General features: G+C 43.7%; 3 protein-coding genes across 3 annotated transcripts; 1 reads left to right on the forward strand and 2 right to left on the reverse strand.

The window, feature by feature from the left end:
* The first annotated feature begins 100 nt into the window (after positions 1-100).
* LOC121198250 (C-factor-like) lies at positions 101-2725 on the forward strand. Its single transcript, XM_041062244.1, has 6 exons — positions 101-288; positions 519-573; positions 722-909; positions 1054-1215; positions 1338-1448; positions 2589-2725. The coding sequence occupies exons 1-6, from the start codon at positions 145-147 to the stop codon at positions 2700-2702; spliced, it is 774 nt and encodes a 257-aa protein (XP_040918178.1). The 5' UTR covers positions 101-144; the 3' UTR covers positions 2703-2725.
* On the reverse strand, positions 1526-5728 carry trim35-12 (tripartite motif containing 35-12). The gene is made up of 6 exons (XM_041062242.1): positions 5082-5728; positions 4697-4792; positions 3909-4139; positions 3803-3825; positions 3599-3717; positions 1526-3467 (listed from the first exon to the last, which is right to left on the reverse strand). Exons 1-6 carry the CDS (start codon positions 5625-5627, stop codon positions 2908-2910), a joined length of 1575 nt encoding a protein of 524 aa, XP_040918176.1. The 5' UTR covers positions 5628-5728; the 3' UTR covers positions 1526-2907.
* Positions 5729-6776: 1048 nt separating this feature from the next.
* gipc1 (GIPC PDZ domain containing family, member 1) lies at positions 6777-10575 on the reverse strand. Its single transcript, XM_041062243.1, has 7 exons — positions 10335-10575; positions 9363-9908; positions 9078-9263; positions 8717-8897; positions 8528-8640; positions 8339-8420; positions 6777-8246 (listed from the first exon to the last, which is right to left on the reverse strand). The coding sequence occupies exons 2-7, from the start codon at positions 9660-9662 to the stop codon at positions 8095-8097; spliced, it is 1014 nt and encodes a 337-aa protein (XP_040918177.1). The 5' UTR covers positions 9663-9908; positions 10335-10575; the 3' UTR covers positions 6777-8094.
* Positions 10576-11532: the final 957 nt, after the last annotated feature.

Consider the following 11532-nt stretch of genomic DNA (forward strand, 5'->3'; position numbering starts at 1 on the left):
ATAATTTTGAAATGAAGTAGAGCGGAAGATAGAATAAACAGTGCAACGAGAAAACCTGGGTGTGGCCAAGCTAAAGAATAAACACCGAACAGAGGCTGAATGTAGAGCTCAGACGGAGAACTGAAGCAAACTGAGGCAGAGGAAATGGCCACTCTACCAGTCAGCGTGCTAATCACAGGAGCCAACAGAGGCCTGGGTCTGGAGATGGTTAAGCAAATGATGGAGGCCCCCCATCCAGTGAGAAAACTGTTTGCCTGTTGCAGGGACCCAGATGGACCCAGGGCTGAGGTGAGAGTCTTAACTTTCTCTCTGACTCAGTAAGCTCAGCATTGCAACTCCCTAAATTATGCATAGTAAAAGAAAAAAAAGTTTTAAAATGATCTTACAGATGACAAATTTGCTGGGATTTGTTTGAATTACAAGAAGCAAGAATCCTGCAGGGATAAAAGTGAGTACAAGTATGTGGAATTTGTCTTTGCCTCTTCTGGATGATGAGACTGTTTTCCCTGTATTTACAGGCATTGAAAACGCTGGCAAAGAAGCATCCTAACAACATCTTCATCATCCGTCTGGGTACGATCTCTGTTCCGCTGCTGTATTTTGTTAAACCCTCTATCCCACTCCCATGTCCAGGAATGCACTGGCCTCAACTCTATGAGGTGCCCTGTGTTATGATACTTATCTGTCTGCTATTGACCTCCTTTCTTTCTCTCTCTGTCAGACGCCACTGACCTTTGTAGCATAAAACAGTCTGCCCAGCAAGTGGGCGCTCTGCTGGGGACGGGAGGTCTCAACCTGCTGATTAACAATGCAGGGTTCCTGGCCAGAGGCACCCTGCAGGACACCAGTCCTGAGGACATGCAGACCACCTTCAACATCAATGTCATGGGCCCTATGAACATCATTAAAGTGAGGAAAGAGGAGGACAGAGCTGTAATACTGCATTTTTTCAAAATAAAAGAAGGAAATTGGGTGGCGTCATCCCACTGAACACTGAAACTTTTCTGTTTCCCCTCGCCGACTTTCTCTCTTCCTCCCGGTGGTCATCATAAGGAGTTCCTGCCGCTCCTTCGTGCAGCGGCAAAGGCCAGTGATATGCCTGGGATGTCCAGCTGCAAAGCTGCCGTCATCAACATCTCCTCCTATCTGGGTTCATTGGAGGCCGTAAAACACTCATATGCCGCCTTAGCTGCCATCTCCTATCGCATCAGCAAGGTAAGCGACAGCCTACTGTCACCTGCTACTTCATCTTGCATTTATTCACCCGTCACCTCAACTGCTCTGTCACTGCCTCTTTTTTGTGTCCCCTCCTTTTCCTGCCACTCTTCTCCTCACAGACAAGCTTGAACATGCTGACACTTTGTGCTTCAGAGGAGCTGAAGAAGGACGAGATCCTGTTTTCTGCGTTGCACCCTGGCTGGGTGCGCACCGACATGGGTGGAGAGGAGGTGAGTCAGCAAGTTTCCACTGACCTCACGGGTTCGTCCATGAAATATACAGTGAAACAATGAGGAGGAACCCGGAGTTGACTCTGAATGTTTAGTTTATTAACTGAGAAGCACAATATTAACATCATGTTGTATGATTTCAAATTTCACACACAATGGTTGAATGTTTATGCAATCACTGTGTGAGTTCTGAAAATAGCAAAGGAACAGCTGCAGTAGTTATTCTTGAATCAACACAAAACACAAATAAAAATCACAAAACCGTACAGTTCTCATGGTGACAGATCTTGTGGGCCTCATTCACATTAAAGGATTTTGGTATTCAATTAAGAATTTTTCCAAAGAAAAGATTTTTTGATTAGAGTTTACTCTCCTAATGCATTCAATATCTCATATCAGTCTGAACAGATTATCCAGATTTTTGTAACAGTACCAAAGAGGTTAGACAAAGCAAGATTATCAAGTGAGACAGGTAAATGTATTGATATGTACCTACAATAATCAATGTACAGTGTCTGCCAGAATTTCAATTTACAAAGATTTAGCAGAACTACGTATTTAGCCAAATGTATTGTGCTGATTTTCTTATTCTGCTTTGTGAAATAAACTGGGAAAACCTGCTGGTGTCATCACACAGCACCAGTGTCTCATAAAAGGGATCTACGACATTTAGTTTAAATTTAGTTTGAAGTCTTCAAACTTTGCAGTTCCATCATGCTCACAATATTCCTGCGAGCCTGCACTGACACCTCTCTTTTCTTTTTTATTGAGATGGCATTTTAAATAATTTTGCAGTCTTATATTTCACCATCCCTCAAATGAACCACTGTGACTGCAGCTGCCAACACAGTGACTACAACACTGCATCATTTCTGACGGTTAAGACTGGTGTTGTATTGCCACAAATCAGGCCAAAGTCAGAACTGAAAATGTGCAATTGAGTGTGATTTGGTTTTTTTCTGTTTACACTGAAAACAAGAAAACAATCAGATTTGAACCATATTTATCATTTGGATTTTGAATCTAACTGTAGATGTAAAGTTATAACTGGTCTGCACTCAGAAAACAGACGTCAGTGAGATGAATTCAGCTCCCGTGTGAGTCCTCATAGTAACTGTGCTGTGTGTTTGTGACCACCAGGGGGAGATTGATGCTCCGGAGAGTGTGCAGGGGATGCTTAGCGTGATGGCCTCCCTGACTGAGAAGCAGAATGGAGCCTTCCTGGATTATAAGGGCAAGTCCATCCCCTGGTAGCTTCAAACAGCTGCTTTGTGCTTCATTAACTGCCACTCAGTCACTAAATGAACCACAGTGAAATAAACCCATTATTGTTCTAATCACTCTCCTTGTGTAATTTTACACACAAACATGTACAGACATCATCTGCTCAAATGATCTGATTTTCACTTGGGTAATTTGCTTTTCAGTACACTAATGTTCTGTGTGAGGTGATCTCAAATCACCACGTCGCACTGTTCCACACAGCAACTTTGGCAGGGCAGATCTTAAGGGGGCTGGGGTTATTTCCATTGATGTTGGCTCCGGGGCAGAAGAAGGGGTACATCTTCTCAGTGAAGAAGTCGACGAAGGTGTAGATGGGCGTCATGCTGACAGGGTTGGAGAAGGTCACCTCTCCGGAGTCGAAGTCCAGCTGCACCCTGACTCGGGTCAGCTTCCCCTCCAGGTGGAGAGGAGTGCTGGGCCTCGTCATGGCCGAGTACTCGCCCTCGTAGTGCGAGATCATCCAAAAGCCGCCCTCGGGACAGCCCGAGATGCGGCCTTTCCTGTCGATGGACTCCTTGACCACCCCAAGCATCCAGTCCACTTTGTCGCCCACCTCCACCTCCCAGGCGTGGCGGCCCGAAGTGAAGCCCTCTGAGCCCAGCACGAACACAAAGTGGCCAAAACGTTCCGGGTTATCTGGGAGCTGCTGCAGGGATCCACCGTTGGCCACACTGGTCAGGTCTGGGGAGAGGGACAGCCAGGAGTAGGCAGTGTTGGGGTCCAGGGTGATAGGCGCTGAAAGGAAAAGAGAGAAAAAAAACAGATGGTGATTTAGTAATTTACACACAAGAGGGGATGAAGTCCTCACACTGTTCTTTTTTAAAACTTTACATTAGCAAATTTCACACAGTCAGCTGAGAGCTTACTGTACTGAACCAGCTCCGCCATCTTCTCCCACACGTGGTATCTGAGGGAGCTGATATGCTTGGCCACATTTATCAGAGCACCTGACACTTTTTCTGGATCCTTCTGTGGGATCTGTGCTCTGAGAGGAAAGTGACATGCAGGAGTGTAACTAGTAAGCTGAATCTAGTATGAACAGACATTGCAGAGGATTAAAAGTTTCTTACCTTTTCTTTGTGGCAGTATAATTCTGAAATCAAAAGAGAAGGTATTATAAATGCTGTTTGCGAGATCAGATGAATTCAGAGAGGAAAACTTTTTAAATCCTCTCACCTGGAGAAAGAGAGCATCGCTGGAAGCGATCTCGTTCTCGACGGCGATGATAGCATGAGAGAAAGTGAGTATATCTCTTGTGAGGCCCTCGGCCTTCTTCTTCACCAGCTGTTTCCTCTCCTCGTCCTCCTGCTGCAGGGCAGCGAGTCGTGCTGCCTCCTCCTTCTGCAGAAACTCATGGAGCTGCTCAAACTCCTCTTTGATCTGCTTCTCTGTGGCCTGAGTCTGATTCTAGCACAGGAGGAGATAAGGGTCATCATGAAAATACTGTAGTCTGTTATCTCAGATTTTTCAAAAATGCATTATCTCTGTTAACTTCTGCTTATCTACATCTCATCCTTTAGGATGGGAGTGATAAGTGATCATTACTTATACTTTCAATTTTTAGATTATGTCTTGAAAAGCAAGTGTCCTTGATATTTTGTAGATTAAATGTATTCCCAGTCCACAAATAATAATCACAATAACCCTAATGTAACTCTTTTAGGATCCTGTACTTTCCTTCATTTACTGCAAATATCTCTAAAGGCATAAATATGATTTGAGTGACAAACCTGCTATCTTTGTGTTATTGTTTTTTGAAACAAACACAAAATTACAAATACTGTAGCTCTGACTACTCTGCCCGAAAAACATTTCTTAACTTGAACTTAAAAGCAGCCTAAAAGAAAACTGGGTGGCTTTTCTAACACCTTGGCTGACGTGTTTACACACTAACAGTGTGCGGCTCAACTTCAGCGATGATGCAGGTCCTCTAGTGTTTCGTGGATCTTTGTGTTTATTGATACCTTGATGTGGACAGTTGTGTCATCACACTCCTGCTTGGCCTCATAGAGGTGACGCAGGTTTTTCTTCAGAGGAATCAGCTCTTTCTTCAGCTCTGCCTGAGGGATGAGGGCAGAGAAAGTGTCAAAATGTCAGAGAACATGTACCCTACAGTTAAATTTGGTAGCGGAAAATGATCCTAAGATCATCTTGACACTGAGCCTGATAATGGGAACCATTTTCGAAGCTCCTGACTTTGCAGAGATACTTCAAAGGGGCATCAAGATTAACTGCTTCTTGGAATTTCAAAGCAGTGGTTTGAAATTTTAGAAAGTGGACGGTTAATGATTGTAAGAAGGTAGTCTGTTTAAAACCACGACAAACCGCAGATAAACAAGATCACATTACCTTGAGGTCCTGAGCTCCCTCTTCCAAGGGACACACTCGATGTCCCTGGTGCTTCTTGGAGGTGTGACACACACAGCACAAGACCTCGAAGTCATCTAGGCAGAAGAGCTTGAGAATTTCCCCGTGTATGATGCACTTCACCTCCACCATCCCTACTTCCTCCCCTGTCCCGCCGGCCCATGCCCCCGTCCCAGCTGTGGCCGTCTTGCGTTCCTGCTCCCTCAGGAAGGTGTCGGCCACGTTCTTCAGCGCCAGGCTGACCGTGGGCTCCGTCAGGGAGCATTTCCTCCTGCAGACGGGACACTCGCGCCTGGCCTTCTTCTTGTTCCAGAACTGCTGCAGGCACGCCCTGCAGAAGCTGTGGCTGCACTTGAGCACCACAGGTTCCTTGAAGATCTCACAGCAAACAGGACAGGACAGCTCCTCTTCCAGCATGGAGCCTGAGCGCGAGGAAGCAGCCCGTGGCCGAAGGGCTGAAGCTACCTTGGGACTCTGGAAGAAGGAAAGTTTTCCAGGCTGAGAGGAAGCTCGTGGGCGCAACGCCATGGTGGGTTCCTGTTGGCGGGAGGCCGCTGTTATAGCTGTGGCTCTTTGTTAGTGAAAGTGCACTCTGTTAGGAAAAAAACAGTGCTCCTCTCTGACTGCAGTCCACAGAATAATCTGGACACAGTTTATGAGCAACCAGGGTTATAGATCAACTGGGACTTGAAGAACTGGTTTACTTCACTTCTAGTAAATACAGGACATGTCATCACCCCTCATCTGCCAGTCACAGCAGGGCTCTGTGGAGCAGGGCAGATTCCAGCTGAGTCAAAAGTTTTTCTTCTTCTTCTTCTTCACAGAAAAGAAGAAAGTGCTCGAGCAGTTTTTAGTCTATTTTTGAGTGAAAAGAACAGCAAATGCAGGAGGTACAGTTTAGCAGGACACTGGGGGTTGTAGAAGGTAAAGAGAACTAAACACAGCTGAATAAAACTTAGCTGTTACAATTTTAGAATGTAAACATACAACAGATATATTCTGTGTTGGACTGGGACAGATCTCTTCAGTTTGCCACCTTCCTTGATTTACACGTGAGGCCTGAAAATGACCCCACTGAGCTTGAGCAGCACTATCAAGTTTACCAGAGTAGATCTTATTACATTACCTGTGATGGTCTGCTAACACTCAAAGTGATTTCGCTGTCTAGTTAAATGTCATATATATTTCAGGAGGAGAAGTGTGAGAAGAAACACACAAACACCCTTGGGGACAGTTGCTGTGAAAGCTGGAAAACATTCCAGCAGATCACAGCATCGACTCTCCTTCTTTTTAGCAGCCGAAAACAGCTTAAACCTCATCAGAATAAATGTTTTTACAGACCAAACCAGTGCGATATCTGAATGCCCTCCCAGCTTCAAACTGCAGAGCACTGTGCTGCATTTAGGAAAGACCAGACAGAAGGAAAACTGCCATGTCGATGTTATTATTGCATTATAATTGGACAATGACAACAGTGTAATACAAAGCCATTAAAATAGCGTGTTCTTCTCAGTGTTAGTGTTCTAGCATCAGTTTCATTACATAACCCCATGTAGATATTTATTAACTCTAAAGAAACAAAACTACAAAATAGCTTCATAGGTTTGGATACACTGAAAAGGTTAACACCAAAGGTTTTTTTAAGACGTGTGTTTACCTATGCTGAGTAGTTGGTGCAACATTGCCTTTTTTTTTTTCTCTCTATGAACACAAGTCACTGCGGCACGCCATGTAATTAGTTTGGTATCATTCTGCTCCAATGACAATATACTTGTTTTTTCAGCACCATGCACCAGAATGCATACTTATAACAAAATGTATAAAATGCATGAAATGAGAGGAAATGAAGGCATTTTGTTCTTAACATCCATTTTTTTTTCTTTACAGACAACTAGTCCATCTTACGACTCTCTTCTTTAATACTGTTCTCTGTAATGCTTCAAAAACAATAAAGTAGTTCCAACACAAGATCAAATTCATCTGTTCCACAAACCTTGTTTTAAAATAGACATCACATCACTTTATATAAAAACACTAGCTATAAAAAAAATAATAATAACAAGTCAACACAATCCACAAGCCCCGGAAACCAATCTGTTTCTCATTCCCACATAATGACCTTCAATAAAAGGCTAAATTAACACTGATTCTTTTTAACACTGTCAAATGTATGAAAGTAAGACAGGAATGTGCTGCTGTCTGCACAGCTGCCTTCATTACAGCATGGAGTGTCTTAACACTGAAGTTTTAGTCAGGAGCTACAGTTTTACACTATGACCCTTCTGCAACCACATTTTTTTTTCTTTTATCAAAGAAACAAAGAAACAAAAAAAAACTTAAACCCAGCAGAATTTGTGATGAAGATAAAAATATAACAGCACATGCTTGTAGAACTGATCCATAACAGTAACATCGAGTGGTTCAGGACAGCACTGTACTGTATTTCAGGGAGCCCGATGCCTTGTACTGTGCAATAACTGTGCCGCTCACCAGGTGAGGTACAGTGCAATCTCCGTTCACTTCTATTGTTGGTTTACAGCGCAGTGCAACACAGTGCAATGTGGGGAAAAAAAATCACATTTTCTTTGCTAGTATCAAATATCTACTTTTTTGTTAGCCGTAGTCTTTCATTTCTCCCATATTAGAGACTTGTGCTGTACTTGTTCCACTGCCAGCAACTACAACAATGACATGCAGGTTCATGTGATGCGGTCAAAGGGAATGCTCATCTGCGTGCTTGTAGTTTCTGGATAAAGCCGGAAGACAAATAAAAGCACTTGTGAAGTCATCACAGTCACCTTCTTCTCCCATTAACTGGCATGATCCTCTTTGTCTAAGCAGAGTCTCCCAGAAGGGTACACTCTAAATTAAAAATAGTAGAAGTATACACTGGAATAAAAACAAACTCATGACGGTAGTGTTGTGTTTCCTAGTAGTGCTGAATGTTGTGAGCGTCACGCACACAGAAGTCGTTCTGCTCCATTAGTTTCTGTGGTTACACCCGCCCGACCTTAGCGTCGCCTATGGCACCCCAAACATCGAAAACAAATTCGTCTGGGAAGGCAAAATCTCCCAGGGTTTCATCTAAAGCCTCTGCAAACTCATCAGGGTTCTTTTTGTCCTTTCCCAGCTCCACCATGGTAGCCGCTGAGGAGATAGAGAGAGATCAGAGAACATTTAGTGAACATAAAAGAGAAAATGGCATAATTCTGACACCAGCAGAGCAAACACACACTTACCCAGCTCGCTGTCTCTGATGCCCATGTAGCTCTCTAGCAGGTCATCCACCTTCTCAATGGCCTTTTCCTCAAATGCAGAAGGCTGGAGGGAAAACAAGACGACTGAAACTCAGGCAATACAACAAAATTACATTTACTAATCGGTACACAGATCTGCTATTACTCAACGGGTGCTGTAAATACACTCACCAGTTCCTCCACAGTAGCAGGACCTTTAGAGCGCAGCCGAAGGGTTCCCCTGCCGGTCCCCAGCTGAACCCCTGATGCCGACCTGGACCCTCCAGACCGCTGGCTGATCATATCTACACAAAGAATAAACATCAAACTGAAAGGAACATCATACATCAACTCAGTTGTGTTTCTTCCTCCCACACCTACCAAAGGCCTTGAGAGGCTCGACCAGCTTGATGGTGAAATCCTTCCCTTTGGGCAGCTCCTTCAGCATCTTGGCCACCTCGTAGTGTCGACAGCCAATCAGGCGATGGCCATTGATCGACTCGATCATATCGCCCACGTTGATGACCTGGATCTGGTGGATGACGCTCCCCTCACGGATTCTCTGACGACAGCGAATATCAAATGAATACTTCAATACTCAATCCAGCTTGTAGAACAAAGGTGATTTATTCTCATTTTATGTGCAACAATTATTTCTATACTTAGTCCGCGGTCATGTCTTTCCCTGTGGATACTTTAGTCAAAGGAAATCAATTTTCTCAGACATTTTAATGTTCCTCACCTTGATGAAAGCGTAGCCAGCTCCATTATCAGTGATCGTCAACCCTAGTGCATCCTCCCCTTTGTACACCTCTATTTCCTTTTTCTGGCCTTTAATGTGGGCAAAAATAAAGTCCTCTAGCCCAATCTGACCTCCCAACAGTTTATCCATGTCCACCTTGTGAGTGTTCAGTGTGCAAAACATAACCTGTGGAAGGGACACAACAAACAAATGAGATTTACCCAGTGAACCGAAGCAAACCTATTTTTCCTCACTGTTTTAGCCATCGTCAACAGACTGATTCACCTCTGACGGCGGTATCCCAAAGGCCTCACCAATCTTGGCATAGAGCTCTCGCACGTTGCTGAAACCCTCGATACGGCCTGTGGGACTGCCATGAGCCAGCTGGGTGTGGAAGATGAGGCGAGGTCTCATGCTGCTGGGTGGAGGAGGCAGACCTTCAGAGGTGGCACCCTCTCCCAGCCCAACCACACCACCATCCAGACCATCCATGCCTGGCACATTGAGACCTGCACGGATGGGCTCCGCTTCCTCGTTCTCCACTAACGGGGATGCCTTCTTCCTTCTTCCCAGACCCAGAGGCATAGTTGTCCTACAGTAAGAGCAGAGGGAGTGGAGGGAGGGAGGCTGCTCTGGGGAGTTACGGTACGATCCAGGCCAACATACACCTGTTCAGCCTAATCAGCTGCAGGTCAGACCAATAGTATGGTCCTCCAGACCAATTAATAAGCTGTCTTAACCAGGCACTATATAAATTTTCACATCTACACATCAGAGCAGCTCACATAACTGGGTCTGTCAGGTTCAGCAGCCGGCGGTGGGGGTCTTCAGCTGTAAAACAGGAACAGAAACTCTTCAATATTCATACATCTGCCAAAGCATTGACATCTCGGTTGAACGAGCAGACATACTACACTGTGCCTTTACATCAAAATAATATGTAATGCTGCTAACGTTAATGAAATATGATAATTAGCACTGTCAGCACAGCTCTTCCTTAAGATTATACCTTGCTAATGTTAGCTAGTAGCTCTGAGACACATATCTTTCACTTCTAGAAACACAGACAACTCTGATGTAGCCAGCAACTTAGCATTTAGCTACTAAAAACGGAAGCTAAATCACTGTCTATTGATCCCTCTTTGTAGGAAGTTATATCGTTACTATATCTGACGTGTAGGGGTTAGTTAGCTTGATTAACTGTGATCGATCAACATGGACAACAGGGAGTAAACACGACAGGCCAGTCCTTCTTACCGGAGCAGGAGTTTTAGCCAACTGTCGTTATAGCTACCTCTTCCTGCTAGCTTAGCCTGCTAACGGTGCTGCTGTGAGTTGTTAAAAATGACGCTACGCTGACAGAGAAAGCCCAGTATCTTTTGTTGCCCCGCTCCAGAGAGGTTAGCTCGTCCTGGGGCAGATTGTAGGGTAAGCGGAGTATGTTAGTGTGTCGGTATGCAGGGGTAGATTTATCTTTCTGCCTGCCCAGCAGGGGTGGAACACTGTCGCGTTCAGGGTTCCTCGTAAATCGCAGAGTCCCAGTGCAACGATTGCTCAGAAGCCGCAACGGAGGTGGAAAAGGATTCTTAAATAAAAGTACTAACATTACACTGTAAAGTACTCCATGATAAGTAATATCTTATCTTAGAAAATGTTAAAAGAAAAAGAAAATGTACTATCAAAAGCAGAAGTATTCAGTGGAGGAAAAATGGCCCTCGTGATTGTTTTACTATTATTAAATCATTAGATTATTACCAATCATGTATTCATGTGTTAACTTTTTTTTGTTGCAGCTGGTTTAGGTAGAGGTTCTCATTTTCAATTAATCTCCTGATTTTATCCTCGATTAATGAGTTGACCAGTTGGTTCATATAAATTTATAAAATAGTTAGAATTGCGTTATCGCAGTTACCCAACCAAATTAGTATTTCTTTTTAATAATTAAAAGGAAAAACAAAATCCTCACGTTTGAGAAATGTTTTGCTTTTTTTGCATGAAGATGACTTAATTGATTATCAAACTAGCTGATAATTAATTTTCTGTTAGTTGACAAGTTGATTTGTCAAATAATGGTTTCAGGTTTACTTTATATTGTTGGTGTTCACAAAGTGTGTGTGCAATTGTGATAGTGGTTAGTATACACTGCCCTCTGGTGGTCCCGGTGCGTAACTACAACCGACTTTTGTAAAAGTTTTATTTTGAAATATGTAGCCAGAAGCGCATTCTGACACACTCTGTTTCTATTTTCAATTACTGATATTAAACTCTAGGTTTCATGAAGTCAGTCGTGAATAGTTGTAGTTACGAGTTTTCAGGCCCTCCTGTAATTTCAATGGAAGTAGTGTCCCCGCTGACATAATGGCACAGTCTAACTTCCGGTTAAAACCTTAAAAAATAAAACCATGACCATCAGAGGGCACAGATTCCGCATGAAAAATCACAAAATCATTCAATG

This window comes from Toxotes jaculatrix, chromosome 18, assembly GCF_017976425.1.
Source record: "Toxotes jaculatrix isolate fToxJac2 chromosome 18, fToxJac2.pri, whole genome shotgun sequence".
Classification (NCBI taxonomy): Eukaryota; Metazoa; Chordata; class Actinopteri; family Toxotidae; genus Toxotes; species Toxotes jaculatrix.